At 36.6% G+C, this 21,358-nt stretch overlaps 1 protein-coding gene across 3 annotated transcripts; it reads right to left on the reverse strand.

Moving 5' to 3' along the window:
* Nucleotides 1-3,796: 3,796 nt before the first annotated feature.
* pimr82 (Pim proto-oncogene, serine/threonine kinase, related 82) lies at nucleotides 3,797-17,892 on the reverse strand. Of its 3 annotated transcripts, XM_073931695.1 has the most exons (15): nucleotides 14,861-15,138; nucleotides 11,935-12,056; nucleotides 10,976-11,059; nucleotides 10,801-10,855; nucleotides 10,626-10,701; nucleotides 10,376-10,552; nucleotides 9,816-10,032; nucleotides 8,245-8,324; nucleotides 5,903-6,166; nucleotides 5,509-5,603; nucleotides 5,374-5,424; nucleotides 4,918-5,293; nucleotides 4,622-4,798; nucleotides 4,315-4,403; nucleotides 3,797-4,160 (listed from the first exon to the last, which is right to left on the reverse strand). In XM_073931695.1, exons 9-15 carry the CDS (start codon nucleotides 6,150-6,152, stop codon nucleotides 4,149-4,151), a joined length of 1,050 nt encoding a protein of 349 aa, XP_073787796.1. In that variant the 5' UTR covers nucleotides 6,153-6,166; nucleotides 8,245-8,324; nucleotides 9,816-10,032; nucleotides 10,376-10,552; nucleotides 10,626-10,701; nucleotides 10,801-10,855; nucleotides 10,976-11,059; nucleotides 11,935-12,056; nucleotides 14,861-15,138; the 3' UTR covers nucleotides 3,797-4,148. The 3 variants fall into 3 exon arrangements, with proteins under 3 accessions (XP_073787796.1, XP_073787797.1, XP_073787795.1); XM_073931696.1 differs by lacking the exons at nucleotides 9,816-10,032; nucleotides 10,376-10,552; nucleotides 10,626-10,701; ... (1 more) ...; nucleotides 10,976-11,059; nucleotides 11,935-12,056 and having other exon boundaries at nucleotides 14,861-17,892; XM_073931694.1 differs by lacking the exons at nucleotides 8,245-8,324; nucleotides 9,816-10,032; nucleotides 10,376-10,552; ... (3 more) ...; nucleotides 11,935-12,056; nucleotides 14,861-15,138 and adding an exon at nucleotides 6,661-7,577.
* Between the last annotated feature and the right edge of the window lie 3,466 nt (nucleotides 17,893-21,358).

Raw genomic sequence — 21,358 nt, forward strand, 5'->3', positions numbered from 1 at the left:
TAACCCTCTGTCTGTAACAACTTGCCCCGCAGGTGGGTTAAATATTAACATTTTTACTCGTGGCACTTTTGGCAACACTGCACAGAAACCATAGGTTCGGCGATCCTACTTTTAGTGCTCATTTGTAGGAGAGGCTTGTGTTTTGTTGGTAAAAACAAATGGTTTGTCTAAGCCCAATACTTTCTTTATTATTTGACCAAAACCAAAAAGTGTTACTTTGTGCCCCACTCTGCCCTACTGTCATCCATCTAATTACAATGTTATAACAATGTAACAATGTTGTTACATAATAATTATACTGTAATGACATAATAATGACATCCAAACTAAAAGTTTGTAATTAATTCATCCGGTCTGAGTGAACGCTGGCATGATCTGTTGCCGCTGCACACCGGTAAATTTTTTAAACATTTAAAATCTCGTTCAATGATCAACATTACAGTTGAACTGTTTTAACAAAACAATTTGGACAATTCTGCAGCCAGCTTGAGTTTTATGGATTTTACCTGCTCTGCGCCTGTCCTTCTGGTTTCTGCTCACCTGCGTGTCTAAAGCCCCTTTCACACAGTGATACCGAAAAATATCCGGAAAATTTACGGAACGACTTTACCGGTATGTTCAAAAAAGCGCTGTTCACACAGGCGAGGACATCACGGAAATTTTCCGGAAAAGAGCATTCACACATCCATTCCAAAATACCGGTAAATTCTGACATCATTCACCACAAATGAGCTTTAAACGGCTGCGCTTGTATTTGTAAACATTTGACTAAATTACAAACTCTTTTGATGATCAATATTGTAAACAACTTTCACAGGATCATATTCGCATTTCGAGATGTTCATAATATGTGCGTGTGCTGCCGCTCACAGGCTGTTTCATGGGCACACGCAAAGCTTGAAGGTAAACAAACAACGGCTTATCATAAGCATCTTATCGATGATTATTTGCACAGTTGGCATTAAGGAGAACATATAAACGTTATCTGACTAACTTCTAGCAGCTAAATGCGTCTGGAAAAATATTCAAAGGCTTTTATTCTCACAAACCGCGCGGACGTAAATGCGTCTGACTGTTGTGATTGGCTAAAGCAGAAGTCTTACGTCAGCACGTTCTAGACGTGCACAAGCTTATTCCGGAAATATTCCTTCTGCGTTCACACAGCGCAGCATTCCGGCAAATTGCCGGTAATGTTACAACTTCTCTTTCCGGAAAATAGCCAGAATGAATTTACCGGTATTTTCAAAAAGGACCTGTTCACACATACAACCTTTCCGGAAAATTGCCGGTAATTTTCCGGAAAGGTCTGTATGTGTGAAAGGGGCTTAAGCTGTCAGCATCTGCATCCGCCTCTGCTTCACAATGTACAAGTTATTATCCGGCAAACTGTACTTGTGGCTTGTGTTTGCCTGGTGTTTCCTGACGCTTGTCTACCTGCCCGCGATTGGATTGTTGCAGTACTCGGCTGCTGAACTACACCGTGTGCGGCTCCATCTCTCAGCGCCTTTGCCAGCTGTGTTGCACCTCCACCCGGACATCGCATTCCTGCCCCACCAAAGATATATCCATCGTGGATCAAGACGGAGTGCTCATCAGGGCTCATCGTCACAAATAAAGTCCATTTGGTCCAATTTTCGTCGTCCTCCACAAAACACCGGTCGGACTGTCAGTCACAGAGTTTTAGCCAACCCAGCCCGGTCGGCTAACACCACTGCTGTACTTTCCGACAGCTTTATCAATATCAACTTCGGTCTTTTAAACATCCGCTCCATTACGAGCAAGGGGCATCTTGTCCAGGATGTCCTCAGTGAACGCAACCTTGACCTTCTGTGTCTAACTGAGACTTGGCAACAACCCAGCGATTTCACCCAACTTAACGAATCCACTCCTGGAGGGTTTGTTTACACCTGTCAACCCCGCGGAGGAGATCGGGGAGGAGGTCTCTATTTACCGCGAGAGTTTAAAAATCTCACCGGTTCCCGTTCCTTCATTCCCTTCATTTGAATCTATGATTTCCAAACTTTCTGGATCCACACCTACATATGTTGCCATAATTTTTTCATCCCCCCAAACTAAATAACGAATTTTTAAATGACTTTTAAATGACTTTTTTTTTTAAATGACTTTTTAAATGATGCTGCTTTTTTAACACATACTACCACCCTCTCACCCAATATTATAGTTTTAGGAAATTTTAATATTCATGTGGATAATTTTAATAACTCTTTTACAAGAGATGTTATATCCTGTCTTGAGAGCTTTGGACTTCAACAGCATGTCAATGTCCCCACACACTCTAAAGGACACACCCTCGACCTCATCTGCTGCTCTGGTGTCTCACCCATTGACCTCTCTGCTGATGAACTCCCAATAACGGATCATTTTCTCCTCTCATTTAATTTTGCACTCCCTCTTTCTTCCACCAAACCTCTCTGTACTATTTCCTTCCGTAACATAAAACATATTGATCTAGAATCCTTTTCTGCTAGTATTAACTATCTTCCTGACATTACTAACCTTTCACCACCAGATGACTGAGTTTCTCATTACAACACTGGACTTCAATATATTCTTAATTCTTTTGCACCCTTAAAAACAAGATCTGTTTGCTTTTCTCAGTCTGCCCCGTGGTTTACGCCAGAACTTCGGCGCATGAAAGCCAAAGGCAGACAAATCGAAAGACTTTCTAGAAAAACTGGCCTTACTGTCCACAAAGACATGTAAAGATCACATCACACAATATAAAAATTGCATCATCCAAACTAAATCCAACTATCTCTCCAATCTTATATGCTCCAATGAAGGTAACACTGCTTCTCTGTTTTCACTTTACAAGTCTTTCACTTACCCCCCAGACTCACTACCATCTCATCTTCACTCAACAGATTTCTGTAATTCTATTATGACCTTTTTTAATGAAACAATTTTTAATATTCACCAGCATCTTGGTTCACAATCCTTTCCGAGCATTACATCTGAACTTCCACTATTTGAAATTTTATTCTCCTCTTTTCAACTTCCCACAACTTCAGAAATTTCTAATCTTATTTCCAAATCTAAATCATCTTCCTCTCATTTAGATCCTCTCCCCACTGTTCTAGTTAAAGCCTGTCTCCCTTCTCTCATCCCTCTCATTTCAGCCATTATTCACTCTTCTCTTCTGGAACTGTAATACTACTGTCCAAACTGTCCAATACTAAAAAAACCTGGTTCAGACCCATCTAATTTTAATAATTTATGACCTATTTCTAATCTACCATTTATTTCCAAAATCCTTGAAAAAATAGTAGCAATACAACTCCAATGCCACTTCTCTCAGAACCACCTGTATGAACAGTTCCAGTCTGGTTTCCGTCCACTCCACAGCACAGAAACTGCCCTGATTAAAATCACCAATGACCTTCTTATGGCAGCTGATTCTGGACTAATATCTATTCTCATTCTCCTAGACCTGAGTGCGGCCTTTGACACTATTTCTCACAGCATCCTCATCAATAGTCTATCCACTCTTGGCATCATCAATACCCCACTTGACTGGTTTAAATCTTATCTCTCTGGCCGCACTCAGTTCATTCAACTCAAATCATTCACTTCTCAGCATTTTACAGTTTCTTCGGGTGTTCCCCAGGGCTATACATAGGTATACATTGTGCTGTAATTACTAAATTTGTTCAAAATTTTTGCCAAAACCTTGCTCAGTTACAGTCACATCAGTTTATAAGTGTGTGTGAGAGTGTGTATGTGTTTAGCTTTCCTGGTGTTTAATTGTTCAATTGATGTGTTTAAGTGTTTCATTCACTGCTGTATGCTTTTCAGCATCTTGGCTGATTTAAGGTATTTTTGATGAAAACAGGACTGGTGCGACAAAGTCTTTTTTTATTCATGTTTTTATTTACAAATGTTTTCGTTGTTGGGGCTGTGCCCTCTTCTCAGGATCTTCTGTGTCTTTTCCAGGATCTTTTCTTGAGGCTTGATCTTTTTTTCTGGATCCTCTGTTGTTGCTGTGACCTTTTTTTTAGGATTCTTTGTTGCTGCTGTGTCCTTCATTAAACTCTCCTGTTGAATCTGTAACTTTTTAGCGTCAGGAACTGTGGTGCTCATTAGTGCAAATAATCTTTCCCATCCATTTGCACTACATTCCTTATTTCTTATTCCTTGACCTGAAACATACAGACACACACCAAATCAAGGTTATTGATTCAGATTCGTCACAATAAACAAAAACCATAAAATCCATCAAAAAAAAAAAAACTTTTTCAAATTAAAAGAGAATCTATTTTCCAAATCATTAGAAGCTGATCTACAGTTCAGTACCTTAAACCATTGATGGAGAATGATTTCTTCCAGAGGAATCCGCTGGCTTGGGTTTTCCTGCAGGAGAGCTTGAATCAAATCACAACATTCTGTGCAGAACGACGGTGGGAAGAAGTGAGAGAAACACATTATCAACTTCAACTTTACATCTGCTGTCATTTTATTCATCTATAAGATCTGACTCTACTCTCCTTTAGAATCAGAACATTGTCACCATTATCCAATATCCAACTCTTAGTTTTAATCCATCATTCTGTGTGATTTAAACTACAACTGCTCGTCTATGATGTGATTAATGACGTCTTACCTTTTGACAATCCAGGCTCAGTCCAGTTTCCATCATCAATCTTCTGCGTGTCCGTGACTTCAGGAAATCGTTGACACAGCAGCAGGAATAACAGAACTCCTAAAGACCATATAGTGGATGGTTCTGCATGGTATTCGTCGTCCAGGTAGTACTCCGGTGGGAAGTACTCCTTTGTGCCTGAAGGAACAAGATTTGGTCTCAGCATGAAACACTAAAGCATGTTTTCTCTGTAACATGAAAATACATGATTGGTCAAATTGACAGTCCAGACTACAGGTGTTAAGTTTAATACATACCACAGAAACTGTCATAGCCAGATTCCTGGAGAAGAGCTCCACAGCCAAAGTCAATAAGCTTGACCTCAAGCGTGTCCGTGTTGACCAGCAGGTTCTCCAGCTTTATGTCCCGGTGGAATACCCCACGTCTGCAGCACATGAGACCGGCCGTTGTTGCCTGCTCCATGATCTTTTGAGCCTGGCGTTCAGTGATGGAGCCGAGAGACATTATGAAGTCCAACAGATCTACACATGGTGAAGGTCGTTCCAGGATCATGATGTAACGATCCTGCTGGTCCTGCCAGTCCAGCAGCTCAATGATCTCTGGAACCTTGCCGCCTCTATGAGCCAGTATCAACAGGCCGATCTCTAAAGGAAGGGGCTCAGGATGACCAGCCTAGAAGAAAGATTAGTTAGGCGGTGTTGCTTCCCCAAATATACTGTTGTCAGTGCCTTTACACGTTTAAGTCTACTTACGATGTTGATGTATTTCATGTTCGGTGGCTTTCTGGCAATTTTTACTGCCACCTGTTCAACAAAACAACACTTCTGTTATAATCACATCAAGTGCACTAAAAAGTGAACATAATATATGTTAAAGGGATTGTTCACCTCAAGGCCATCCTCCAAGCGCTTCCCTTCATAGACGCTGCCAAATCCTCCCTCTCCAATCTCCTTGCCGAGTTCATACTGGTCCAGAATGTCACCTGTTAAAAGATGAATAATTGCAGCTGATGTGAAATGTCAAGCACTGACAGACATGTGTGTAATGTTTCAGGTGGAATAGACATATGCCTATATTCAATAATTCAATACATCGTGAAAATGAACCTGCACAATACTGATATGGTGGACACTTCAAAATACAGAAAACAGTGATTGAAACTTTTAGAGTGCTTTTAAAAAATATATTTATATTTATAGAATTTATTGTAATGTACTCTACTTCATACTGAAGACGATCATGAGAGAAGGCCACACATTCTCAAATGGCCACTAGATTTACCTTCAGAACTCTTCTTGTGGATCTGAACAGGAGTCTGGTCCTCCTCACTAGAGCTGCTGCTGGACTTCTGGACTTTACAGGAGAGCAGCTTTTCAGGACTGTCAGTCCTTCTCCTCTTTCTCTCATTTTCCTCAGCAACATCAGTGGACTGAAGGCTGGTGATGGATATCGGAGGTGTATGAGGATGGAAATCATTCACATAAGAGCTGTCACAACTTCGTTTTCTCTTTTGGCCACAGAGAAAAGTCATCCACTGGTTGTCATCTGTATTTAGAGATGTAAGACATGCATTAATGATAATGATAATGGCTTATAAAATTGATTTGTATTTTGATGTAAAGTGTAAAGACACACTTCATCTTAGAGATCAGAAACAGTCATGAATTGGGTTTCTTATAGTGAATGCTCATAATTTGCCCTCAACAAATCTGAATCATACACATTTTATGCCCATTATTGAGTCCATTGAATATTGATATTTATACCATTTTTATATTTCATTGATATTATTAATAATCTGCAATTATTTAAATGATTTATGTACAATACAGATTGTTGTAAAGATTTATCTTTTAGTGGATAAAATATGAGAAACTTTGATTACCAAACAATTGGTTCTACTTAGATTTGTTTTACAAACCTAAAACAAGTTATAAAGTTATTTTTTATTGTATGTGTTCGGTTTTTAGTTACTTTACTGTACAGAGATCTAGTAAACACAAAGCATGGTCAGATTGACAAACAGTGACTGGATTTACCCTCAGCGTAAAGGGAGAGCGGCTTTTCAAAACTCTCCCACCTCCTCTTCTTTCTCACTTGTATCTCAATCTCCTCACCAACACCAACGGGTGAATGGTTCTCAGCCACATTGGCGCTGGATGTTGGAGTGGTACGAGTATGGAAATCATACACTTGAGTATCTTGAGAACAACGCTTTCTTTTCAATGCCATACTAACAGAATTCACTGGGAACACTACTATTACCAACTGCAATGAGAAGATGCAATGAGGAGATTCTGAACTGTCTTCTACTTTTAATGCTGCGTTCTTCTGTTTCTATGACAGCGCATTCCGGAACACTTGTTTACATTCAAAATCCCAACACCATATTTGACAAGCTATCTAAACTAGATATATAATAGACAGACAGGCAGATACAAGCTATAATCTTTAATCTTTCACTTCTCAAAATTAAGGAACAGTATTTTCACCACAAATATCTACATAAATACAAGAAATAAACTTGTAAATACAACACCAACTGATTCTGAAACATTATTGTCCAGGAACTTTCACATAGAAAATATTTGTTTAACACTGTATTAAACTGTTTATATTTTCCAGAACAACTGACCACAGAGTTATGGGATCAGAAAAATATCGTTCTATAAACATGTTTTGTACTTTAAATGAAAATACTTTGTAGAAATTCTGTGAATTAAACTGCACGACCCAAAATAAGTAATAATCATCAAAATGATAAGAGTTGGCTCTCTATAAAACAAAAATGACTGATTTTATTTTATGTAATATTTTTGCCTTTATGAGGAAAAAGTGTCGTTATGGATGTGACCGATGTGAAATTGCCACTTGTGTGACTTTGGTAAATCAAATATAATTGTTTGAAAAAGCTGACAGAGACATTTTTGAGCATTTTTAAAGTTCTGTAAAATACTTGCTTAAAAAAAAAAAAAACAACAGAAACGGGTTCCGTATTGTGGTAAAAACTTAAATTTTTCATGGCAAGGTTGACATTTGCATGGAATTGCTAAGATATTTTATATGTATAAGCATTAAGACTATATTTAGTGTCATCTTTGTTGGAGAGAAGAATTCATATTAATCCTGTAACGTGTATATGTGAAATATATATAGCTTTCACTATTTTCTATTATTGTTGGAAACACTCACATCTTATTACAATAACTCAATGTTTTTCCTGCAAAGACAAGTAGGAGGGAGGTGACCACCTCTATCAAATTTTGTACAACCTCCACCTTTTGACAAAAATCAGGCAGGTGATCACTACTGACAGACCCTAAGTAATGCTCAAGTGCTGGTCATGTATTTAATTACATTTAATGTTAACAGTTTTAAATAAGATCATGTTTTGATAAAATTCCAAGAATACTACAAAATGTGTTTATTTCCAGTAGCAAACATTTCATCATAACTACTAAATGAATAATGCCTGAATAGTGTCATGTGCTCATTCAAAACTTTTAATCAAGCATTGTCAGCTGTAGTCACCAAGCAGTGTTTAAAATAGTTTGTTTGCATTTATGTCTTTAAAATGTTTTGTGTATGAAATATTTGACCTCTCAGATGAGTGTCACTTTTACCTCAGGGCAGGCCTGTGCAGAGACTTTTGTCTTTTCCTCTCCGTCTTTCAAGCTGGATGGCTTGATAACCTCCTCAACCCCTGTTGTAAGTAGAAGGTGGGAGAGCTGTGTGAGAGCTCAAATATTTAAAAATAAAATATTATATATAATAAAATATTTTGAAAATACTACAAAATGCTAATCAATAGGCCTATTGGATCAATCCCTTCACCATTAAACTGGCTTATAGTGTAGTAAACCATGTTTGACAGCAACAGCGTTTCTCTGAGCAAGTTTAGGTCAGCTTCTCTGTCGACTCATTCACGTCTACTAAACATAAAACATGTAACTTTTGTTTCTCTTTGATTTTAAGTTTTATACAGAAAGTATTGTCTTGAAGATAATCCCTTTAACGCTGTAAAAATCATTCACAGCACATAATGAGTTGGAATATGATACTATATCTCTTGATTGCTACCATCTCTAAAAGTCTTATATTTCAACATTTTTGCATTTGAAATCTTCAATACTGAATGTAAAATCACGATTTCTGAAAACTACTAAAATCTCTAGTTTTAGTCATTTCTATGTTTCTTTGCAATTGTACTCTTCAACACACAATATAAAACATACGCTCTCAGAAAAAAAGGTACAAAATTGTACCTTTTAGGGTACAAATGGCCCGTCACTGGGGTGATACCCTTAAGGGTACAAATTTGTACCTCTATTTAAAGGTACAAAATTGTACCTTCTACATTTTTACCCTTTAAAGGGACAATTTTGTACCCCCAAGGAACAAAATTTTAGACACTGAAGGTACAAAAATGTACTTTTTTATATTATATAGTATTTTCAGGGTACTGACCCAGGCATTTTGATCTTTTGGTGACTGCATGCACAAATAAATAAATATATTTTTTAAGTTCACAGATGTCCATTTTTATTTATTAATGTAGAAATATTTCATTACAACTCACAATTGAATGTGTTAAGAAATAAAATTACACAGCAAGTATAAAGCAGACATATAAAACAGTAAAAAAAACAATTTAGATAACAAATAGAAACTAAATAATCTACACTTAATACAAAGACCACAAGAATACTGTTTAAGATTTATAAACACATTACACAGGCTACATCAAGTACTGCACTTTATAAAGTCCAAAGTATTTGTCATTAGTCAGAATACTCGGTCATTATAAATAATTTGTCATCAACATTTTCTCTGAATTTCAGAATGAAGGCAACGTTTCTCTATAAATTGCTTCAACAGTGCAGAAAACCAAAAACATCAGTAGCCTCTTCCTCAACATCAGTAGATTACTCCTCATCATCTTCAAGTGGAGTTGTAATTTGTTGTAACACAATATGTGTTTAAGCTTTTGATAAACATGACATGTAAGGCACTCATATCTGGAAAATGTTCTTTGATAGTCATTAGGACCACAAGTTATTTAAAAACTTTCTTTATGCATGAATGACAGCAATGTGCTGGATTAACTTGATGATTGTGATTATCCCAAGAGCATGTAGAGAAACAAAAAACAAGGTTGATCACTCTGGTAACTGGAGTAGATCGAGGCTCGTACCGTCAACTGTTCATTCAAAACATTCCACTGCAGAAACATCAAGGTGTTCTTCCAATAAGATGGATATGTCAAAAATGTATATTCGTCCACTTCATTAGCCCGGCCAATCGCAATCCCATCAACTCTGAAGACTGCCGTGACTCGTCTTGTTAACACAGTTGTCCAGTCGGTGGTGTCCTCCTGTACTTGAACTGTTGGATGTGGTGAAGATGGTTCACTGTAAATGACAAAGCAATAATTACATTAATATCAGTCACTTTATCACTGATGAAGAGAAAATCAACATGCATAGAAAGTAAAATAATTAATATTCACTGATTAAAAAAAAAAAAAAAAAGTATCACAGATTAAAAGACTAATATAAATTTCATTCATTCATTCAATTTCTTTTCGGCTTAGTCCCTTTATTAATCTGGGGTCGCCACAGTGGAATGAACCACCAACTTATCCAGCATATGTTTTATGCAGCAGATGCCCTTCTAGCTGCAACCCAGTATTACGAAACATCCAGACACATTTATTCACACACACATTTATACACTACAGACAAATAAGCTTACCAAATTCAGCTATAGCGCATGTCTTTGGACTTGTGGGGAAACCGGAGCACTTGGAGGAAACCCTCACGAACACTGGAAGAATATGCAAACTCCTCACACAAATGCCAACTGACCCAGCCGAGGCTCGAACCAGCAACCTTCTTGCTGTAAGGTGACAGCACTACCCACTGCGTCATCCTAATATAAAGAATATCAAGCATTATAAAATGCATTTATCACAGCATATACTAAACAGAAACAACATACGCACCCGAGCACAACAAAATGTTGAAGTGTCTCGCTTCACAAGGCTGGCAACATGAGAAGTGCTGCTGTAAAATCAATTCCTGGAACATAAGATGTGGCATACAAACAAATATGAAGGAATCCATACAAAGCTAGAATTTAATAATATTAATCAAGTGGAGAAAGTTTAGAAAGAGTACCTCAGAGTCAGGTCCATAGCATTCTTCAGTTGATCTCTCATCTTTCGATGAAAACCTAGAAAATTATTTTAAACACGTGGGTGTACATTTGTTTTTGTTTGTAAGTAAAAACCTACAAATTTAAAATAGTATGTAAGCCATTAAAACCATGGTATAGATAATGAGACATACTTACATCTTGTAACTGAGCCATGCTTTCATATGACATGCCTTCATTGGTCTGATGCTGTTAGGCTGCATTCTGTTGTTCAATCTTGTCCTGAAAGACAATTGGAAACTTCAAAAACTTCTGGAAAGCAATCAGATAAAGCAATAACTATTTATTTATTTATTTTGAGATATTAATAAAATAGGTAAAATAGCTCAAGGTACTAGTTTCAGAACAGATGAGACAAATTATTACATTAAAGAACAAAGTATAACTTAAAACGTCGATTTATACAACGTGGTATGTTAATAATTCTACATTAACATAAGTATAACGTTAAACGATAGTAAAGCACCAACAACTCTGGACATGAGAGTTTGTGGACACTCCTCAACATTAATGTAACTTAGACACTGAAACGTAGATATGTACAAGCATACTCACGCCACGTTTGTAACTAGCCATGTTTACATAATCAGTCGCTTTGCCGGTGACAAAATTATGATTTTTCTTCACAAAATGGCGGTGTAACTTATATAACCGTCTAAAATTACATTTCCGCGGTCAACCGTGGCTAGAAAATGGCCTCAAAATATAAAACATTATCGATAATTACAAATTTCCAGTATTATTAACAAAAGGTTTTATATCAAGGTATATGAAGACTTTAGTCGCGCAAGCTCCGGGCCACACCGCACATTACTCATGGCCCGATTCAGGTGCACTGATACGGCAGCGTCGGCTCGCTTCTGCCGCCGCATCTGGCCCGAGTTAACGTTAACGTTACAGCAGATGGACTCAGGCAGGCGAGAATCTAGCCGCAACTGGCCCGAGTGTATTTTGCTATCTGGGTTGCGATTATATTCCGCCGTGGCAACACTTTTTAATAAAGCAGTAACGTAACGTAAGATATAAGGCGCAAATATGTAACGTAGGCGATAAAGGGAACTTTTACACCGAGAAAACTAACAGCATATAGTACTCACCGTCTACAACGTTATGTCCCTCGGTGAGTTCGATATCACATTGTATTAACTTCTTTAATAAGCTGCAGACATCTTAGCAAGCTCCATCCTGCAGGCCAACGTACACCAGGCAGTCCGGAGCACTTAAAGCAGGGGAAAGCCGAGACCCGAGAGTCAGACAAAATCAACAGAACACGGCTTCACATGTAAAAATGAGACTGAAAATATATCATTAATACATTCTTAGCTGAAAAGTGTGGTCTCCAAAATAGACTTTTCTTTGAAAAGCGTGCGAAGTTCTGTGTACACAGCCAGCATACTCGACAGACCGCCTCACAAACACTACTATAACGTCTCAACAAGCCAAATTCTTAAAGACACAGCAACATCACCACCTGTATGAAGATGCTGTCACTCTGCATGGTTCTTATTCTACATCCCATATACTATAGGGTCTTAAACAGTAAGCAAAGACCAGTATTTACGTTTTTAATAATTAAAATTACCTTCAATTATAAATTAAATTATTAACATTTTTGAGAAAAAATGTAATTTAAATACATGAAAAAAATTATTAAAATATTTAATTCAATCAATTTATTTATTTATTATATTTTTAAATTATGTATTTTAGTATTAATGTTTAGTATTAATACATTTAAATTAGTGTTATATAGTGTCTTGATCTTATCATGAGCTGAGGGTACAATTTTGTTCCTATAGGGAAACAAAATATATAATTGTACCTTTAAAGGTGCCAAATTGGTCCTTTACGGTACAATTTTGTATCCAAATGTGCTATAAAAGGTACAAAAATGTACCTTTCAAACCTAAATCTGGGCATTTGTACCTTTATAGCCCGTTTGGGTACAAAATTGTACCCCAAGGACCAATATATGACCTTTAAAGGTACAATTTTAGATTTTGTTCCCTCTAGGAACAAAATTGTACCCTCATTGTACCTTTTTTTCTGAGAGTGTACTGTACTGTACATGAAGTATACAAGAAGACATTTACAATAGGGGAGCGCAGGGCACAAAGTAATGTGGGGTTAAGTGTAACACAGAGTTTTAAGGTATTTGCTCAGGCTTGATCATGGCATACTTCCGAGGTTTTCCCCACAGTGTCAGCAGATGTCTTCCTGGCTATTATTGAATAAGTTCGGTGAAGTTTGGATGAGAAACACAAGAGAAACCATTTTTGCAGCATAAAGGTATTTTTTATTATAGTCAATATTTTTTAATTAAAAAAAATCTGTGAAAGTATGAACGTGAAATCTTGTATTGTTGTGATCACCGTCTTCTAGGCTAAAAGATAAAACCATTTTGAAAGATGTAAGAAACACACAGTGACTGCTAGCTAGTTTTGAGGAAAACATGACACAGTGGTGTTAGTTGTAACAGGGTGTTAAAATTAAGCCACACACTGTTGAACACCAATTAAACTAACACAATATTTTTTTATTTTGACTTTTTTAATAAAATGATTTTTAATAGATTTTTTTTTTTTGATAGACAAAAAATATTTTATTGCTAATACTCCAAATAAAGGCATTGTATAATAATGGATAATAATCCAAATAAATTCAAATGTATTTATCCAATAAATAAATAAACATACTGTGCTATGTAGAATAAAAATAAATTGAGCTAGGTACTGAGAAAATATAGATACTAGCCCCTTTCACACAGTGATACCGGTAAATATCCGGAAAATTTCCGGAACGACTTTACCGGTATATTCAAAAAAGCGCTGTTCACACAGGCGAGGACGTTACGGAAATTTTCCGGAAAAGAGCATTCACACATCCATTCCAAAATACCGGTAAATTCTGACATCATTCACCACAAATGAGCTTTAAACGGCTGCGCTTGTATTTGTAAACATTTGACTAAATTACAAACTCTGTGGATGATTAATATTGTGAACAACTTTCGCAGGATCACTTTCGCATGTCGAGATGTTCATAATATGTGCGTGTGCAGGCGCTCATAGGCTGTATCACAGGCACACGCAAAGCTTGAAGGTAAACAAACAACGACTTATCATAAGCATCTCATCGATGATTATTTACACAGTTGGCATTAAGAAGAACATATAAACGTGATCTGACTAACTTCTAGCAGCTAAATGTGTCTGGAAAAATATTCAAAGGCTTTTATCCTCAGAAACCGCGCGGACGTAAATGCGTCTGACTGTTGTGATTGGCTAAAGCAGACGTCTCACGTCAGCACGTTCTAGACGTGCACGCGCTTATTACGGGAATCTTCCTTCTGCATTCACACAGCGCAGCCTTCCGGCAAATTGCCGGTAATGTTACAACTTCTCTTTCTGGAAAATAGCCAGAACGAATTTACCGGTATTTTCACAAAGGACCTGTTCACACATACAACCTTTCCGGAAAATTGCCGGCAATTTTCGGGAAAGCTCTGTATGTGTGAAAGGGGCTACTATTTAAAGTAAACTGGATTTAAATTGTGTGTAATCTGTCTTTTTAAGCATGTGTTACAACTAACCTTCTGTCTGTTACAACTTGCCCCGCAGGTGGGGTAAATAGTAACATTTTTACTTCTGGCACTTTTGGCAACACTGCACAGAAACCATAGGTTCGGCGATCATAATTTCTGAGCTCATTTGTAGGAGAGGCTTGTGATTTGTTGGTAAAAATAAATGGTTTGTCTAACCCCAATACTTTGTTTATTGTTTGACCAAGTGTTACTTTTTGCTCCGCTCTGCCCTACTGTAATCCATCTAATTACATTGTTATAACAAGGCAAATACGATGTTGTTACATAATAATTATAATGTAATGACATAATAATGACATCCAAACTAAAAGTTTGTAATTACTTACTGTTGTAAGCCAAAAATGTGCAAAAGTTCGTTGTGCGCAAGTGTTAACAAACGGGACTTTTATTTTGACTCCGGTTGTGAATGTTGAACTTACTTCCGAGTACTTTTATGTGATTTCCTTCCCCCTTGGGACGCTGATGTTTTACCAGTGCGTTGTGATGAAAGCGAACAAATAAATAATATTAAGAAGTTAAATCTGGATTATTCTTTCATGGATGGATGTCAACAACATATTGCACATAGACATGACGTATAGACATGAAAACCCTACACCAGGGGTCACCAATCCTGGTCCGGGAGGGCCGGTGTCCCTGCAGGATTTAGCTCCAACTTACCTCAACACACCTGCCTGGATGTTTCAAGTATACCTATAAGACCTTGATTAGCTTGTTCAGGTGTGTTTGATTAGGGTTGAAGCTAATAACTGCAGAACACCGGCCCTCCAGGAACAAGTTTGGTGACCATTGCCCTACACTAATTCACACTGCAATCATGCTAACAACATGAAAATCCTCGCTAGAATCATGTTAATAACATGGTAATCCATCCTAGATTCATGATAATAACATGCTAATTCATGCTATAATCACGCTAAAACATGCAAATTCATACTAGAATCATGCTAAAACATGCTAATTCATACTAGAATCATGCTAACCCATGCTCTAATCATGCTAATTACATGTTAATCCATGCTAGAACCATGGTAATAACATGCTAATTTGTACTAGAATCATGCTAATAGCATGCTAATCCATGCTTAAATCATGCTAATAACACACTAATTCAAACTAGAACCATGCTAACAAACAGTGTTATGCAAGTTACTTCCAAACAATCACATTACACATTACTTGTTACTGTTATTTTAAAGTAATCCTTTAACTTATAACATTAGTGTTTCTGAATTGTAATATTTTACATGACTCTTATATTACTTTTTAGTTACTTTCACCAAAATAACTGTAGATTTAAAACTTTTAATTGTAAATTAACTAAATGTACTGCAGAGCATTTTACATCCATTAGAAAGCAATATGATGTAGCATTATGACTGTGACCAATGCAGGCTACTAACAATATATAATTTGCAACGTGAAGGCTCAAGACAATGCAAGAAAGGATGACAGTCAGAATCACAAATGATCTGAGGGTGCTTTCACACCTGTGAATCGATTCAGTTGTTCCAAAACAGACATTACAATTGTTACATTGTTGCACTGCTCTTGGTGCGGTTCGCTTTAAAACTGCAAAGTTTCTAAACAGACCAAAAGAGCTAAAACAAGTCATATGTGAGTAAACTCCTGACATTGGTCAGAGTTGCACGGTTTATGACCTCCCCCCCTACTCATAATTTCCTCTTCATATAGCCGTATGCCTTTTACATATCCATAAAACAATGTGATATAAACGGGCTTGGATTGTATCGTTTTCTCACTACAATCTATCTGCTCCAGAGTTCGTTTAATTTCAGCTGGGACCACCTCATTCAAGCAATCTCAAAGCGATTGATTTGGCGCAGATCCGAGCGTGATTGCTGAATTCACATATGCCAAACGAACAGCGCTAACTGGGCAAACGAGACAGTTTCCAAAACAAAAGTCTAGGTGTGAAAGCCCCCTCAGTCTGTTTAAAGTATGGGTGAGGTACAGTGATTATCTGGCAATATCTGTGAATAGCTTGGGTATATTGATATTAGACACAACAAGCCTATATATGCCATGACAAGATGCCGTTTGTTTTCTTTTCTTATTGTTGCCATTATTTTATTGACTTTAAATTCAAGTGGTTCACAACATAATGAAGTGAGCATGATGAACATAGCTTTCTCAATATAAAGTGCAATTAGAGGACCAACCCTTCAACCTGTCATTTTAGGCCATAGAAATGAACATATAGGCTAAAGCACTGCATAAAAATAAAACAGATCAAAAAGAGATCTATATGCCTCTAAAACTAATATATACGTGTGGATAATGAACGTTGCATAAAGAATAAGATGACACAAAGGCTGGCTCGACTGCTCTCCATTTTACTTTGCTCTTTTCGATAACAACTACAACAACCAGGCATTTTCGGTACACATCACAATGCATTCTGGGTGCTGTAGTGAAATAACAATGCCACGAAATATACAACATTTCCATCCCCTTTAATTTTAAGGTCAACGTATTAACTTTGAACTAGCACCATGCAGAATGAATGTATATAATTCAGTTTACCTTTTAACATACTGTGAACTGGAGCTGCATGATTTTGGCTAAAATGAGAATCACGATTTTTTGCTTAAAATAAAGTTCACGATTTTCTCACGACTCTGTAGATGTAAAATAAAGGTTAATATGAGTCTGCAATTATTATTGTTTTTTATCAAACATGGTAAAACAACATTATGGTGTGTAGGTCTACTGGTTTCTATTAATAATTCTATTCTACTTATAATAATTCTGATGTTGAATTATGTTTGAGCTATAGGCCTATGCTTGCAATCTGTCATTGACAAAATTATTAGACCATTTATTCACTGGTAAAATCAACATTATATAGACTAGAGTAGTTATACTGACACTGTAAACATTTATTTTCATGCACAACTGTGTGTTCGCTATGAAAGAAAAAACATATCAAATGCTTGTCGCAATCATAACTCTAAAATGTGTTATAATTCAATGATGTGCACGATTTCGGTTTCATTTTCACTGCTAAGTGCTGTTCATATTTTGCGCGCAGCTCCTAAACGATCACTCTGTGCCACAAACTGATTATTATTTACAACTTTATTACCTGTTATCCACAGCCTATGCAGGTTCTGTTCACTAAAGTAGATGTGCGCATCTATCATTAAGTAGGGTGCGCGCCTGTGGCAATCCCAGATTAATGAATGGACAAAGCCGAAAAGAAAATACTACATTTTTTAATAACTGTCTCTTTTTCAACAATGTGTAACATTTCATCTCAATGTCAAAAACGCCTCTAAATCATCATATTTACACACATTTTAAGTTTCAGGTTTCTGCTCAATTTTATGTGGTGCTGCATTATTTAGTCAACTCTGATTTTGTGTTTCATTCTGGTCTTTCACATTGTCAACAAAGCAGTCCGGCGAAATGGCAAAGATAGCTGATCCTGATTGGCTCTTATGCGTGCATTGGAAATGCTGATTGGCTCAAGGCAAGGCAAGGCAAGTTTGATTATATTGCACATTTCATACAAAGTGGCAATTCAAAGTGCTTTACATAAACAAGAATAAAAGAAACAAGTAAAATAAAAATAAAAACAAATAATAAAATGAGTAAAAAAAAACATAAAAACAGGTAAAATGTGATATAAAAGAATGAAGAAGAAGACAAAGAACCGTATAGAGTTAAGCTAGAGTTCGACTTTATAGATAAACCTTTTTTGCTTTCTAAATACAAAGCTTTAAAATGTTGAGAATTTATAAATAAAATGCCACAATGTAGATAAGTTGTCATTTAATAAGAATATGTGAATAACTCAGTTTTGACAAAAATGTCATATACAACCTTATAATTTCAAGGTGATGATATAAAAAATAGCTCTCTGCTCTTGCTGCTATTACACATGAGTTGGAAGTTTTGGACCAGTGTGTAGACTGGAGTATTATTCAATATTTTTGTCTCATACTGATTAACTATGTCAAAGTTTGTAATTAACTATAAAGAGCACCAGCAGATCCGCTACTGGCATTTGAAACAGTCAATGAAGTATTGAAGGTATCGCCACTAAAAGACCTTTTTATGTTGTTTGTCTTATTTTCCTGTCTTATTTTGACTTGCTCCTGAATCCACCCTTACCATCTGTCTCTTGTTTCTTTATATTTGATGTATAATTTCCATCCATACTCCAAGCATTGATCGACGTCTTCAGTATTCTTCAATTTTCTAGTCTCATCTCAAGCCCTGGCAAATAACTGAGAAAACAGCAATGTAGACTTCTTACAAAGTATTTTATCTAACCAGCCAGGTCAGAGGTCATGGAGAGCTTTTGAGTGGAGGATTGGAAACAACTGTTTCCTGAGTTATTTGCCTTTTTTATCTTTTGAAGTGAATTTCTTTGTACATAAGCTGCCAGTTTGGATGTATATTGTACCATTTTAAAGCAGTTTTAATAAGACTGCTGAGAGTACACTCAGCCTTGGGTAAGGAGCTTAACTTATAAATGACACCTTATACAGTACATACTTTCCAACAGCTGATATTCCAATAGCTTTCATTTATTAAATTTTTTTTTGATTAATATTACTAAAAAGCTAATATGTTATTGTCATGTATATAACATACAGTAAAGATAAATAGTTTCTCCAGTAAATATTATAACAAATAAATAACAAGTCTAGTATATCCAGATACATCAGAATAAAGTAGCTACTAGCTAACAATGTTTATAAATTACACTATACTTTACTACGCCTGTCTTATCTGCCTCAGAGCTAACTTACTCGAACTGTCTCCATCACTGCTCTTACCAAATGTCCAGTCTGCATCATTCTCATATCTATTCAAAAGTAGTATTGCCATTAAAACTAGATTTTATCCATAATGCAAATGTCATTAACATACACCTAATCAACAATATATTACTAGCATTCATGTTGTTATTGTTGCAACTTAAAAGTTCACAGCTGACCTAGCTAGCTAACCCATTGCAATATTGCACGTTCCACTATTCCACAGTGTTGCCACTTGGAAACACATACATTTAAACGATTTACAGAAAACTTAATTGATAAAAAAAAAAAATGAGTAGTGAATATGTCATCGTAACTTACTGGAGATGATGTTAAAGATTTCTTTGTTGATCTGACATGAGTTGATGCTTTGTCTTTATTGACGTTTACGTTTGCATTCAGCAACTACTCACAATGAACGCCAGTCTGCCAGAAATCACGCCACAGAAAAACACTGCATGGGCTCTATTTTGACGGTCCGTGCGCAGAGCGTAAAACGCAGGGCGCAAATGCTTTCAGGGTGTGTCAGAACGCATTTTTGCTAATTTAAGGACGGGAAAATCTGCTTTGCGATGTGGTACATGGTCTAAAAGGGTTGAGTTTATTTTCTTAATGAGTTATAAGTGTGTTTTGAGAATAAACCAATTAGAGTCTCATCTCCCATTCCCTTTAAGAGCCTGCTGCGTCTCGCCAAGAGCGCATTCGCTTTTTACAGGACGCAAAGTAAGTCTAAGTGGAAAAACTGAGCATTTCACTAGCAAACAGTTAAAAAAGTTAACAGTTAACAGTTTTTAAACCGAAAACTGTTAAACAGAGCATCTACTGCGTGAGAATGAAAGATAATGGATCTACTTTCACATTCGCTCTTAAATAGAGAAACCTTTACACACAGACATCAATTAGTCTATAAATAAATAATTTTGCTTGTTAAGCGCAAATATATTCGTTTTAAAACTATTTCTAAATTCAGTTCTAATTTCCAGCAAGTGAATAAATGAATAATAATAACAAAATGTGCTCAAAAACCTGAGTTATATCCTAAAACACATGCTGTGCCCCTTATGGTCTAAAACCTGACAGGTGGGCAAATTTAAGCTTGTTTTTAATAAAACAAATATAAATATGGATATAATAATTAATACTGCTAATAATAATAACATTATACAAAAGCAAATTGTTAAGAATGAACTGAAAAAGCCTCCCGAGATGAAGAAGACATAAAGCAGTGATTTTTCATATTTATGTAGGCTAAAAAATAATGTTTTGTAATATTTTAATCCTTTATATTTATATCCTATATCTATTCTTATTATATCCTATATATCCTTAATATTAATTTTTTTCATATGTAAAGATATTTGCCTATTGCTTTCTTGTGCGTATTAAGCAGTGCGTAAGCGAGGCGCAACTCTGCGCCGGAGTTTAGACCGGGTTTGTTTTGGTCTAATGAAAAATCTATTATAGTTTCTCAAAATAGCAACGCGCCAGCCGTGCGCCTCAGAACGCCTTCCTTTTTAGACCAGAACGCCTATGGGCGCACATATAAGCGCTAATGCATTTGCTATTTAAACAGCGTAGCACAACGCCTCAAATCGACTCCTGCGCCAAGCTGAAACTACTAAAAGACTACTGCGCCGCGCCTTGCGCCACATTGCGCTGGGTGTATGATAGGGCCCCATGTCATGTAACTTAACCAAAGCACATCATTGGCCACACTAAGGTCTTCTCTTTCCAACTAAAACAATTCAATGTTGGTCTTAAAGAAACAGTGACAGGGGAATGAACACAAATATCATGTTGCCATATGGCAACACCATGCGGTAGAGGGTTAAGTGTGCGAAAAGCCTAGAAGCTGTCTGATGTTTGAATGCTTGAGATATTGAGATATCGTTCAGAATGTCTCAACACACACACGCACGCATATATACACACACACACAGAAATTTTCTTAGTTTATTTCTTAAGTTAATCAGGTTATAACGCCTATATGTATGACACAGTTAATGATGTTACGTAAGAGTGTGATTGTTGATGTTTTGAGATTGTAAGCAGCATGGCCGACAAACTCTGTCCACTTTATTTTAGTTGAATCCCGTTGGTCCCGCGACACAGTCTTACATCTGT

The sequence above is a fragment of the Danio rerio genome, chromosome 19 (assembly GCF_049306965.1).
Source record: "Danio rerio strain Tuebingen ecotype United States chromosome 19, GRCz12tu, whole genome shotgun sequence".
NCBI classification, from domain to species: Eukaryota; Metazoa; Chordata; class Actinopteri; order Cypriniformes; family Danionidae; genus Danio; species Danio rerio.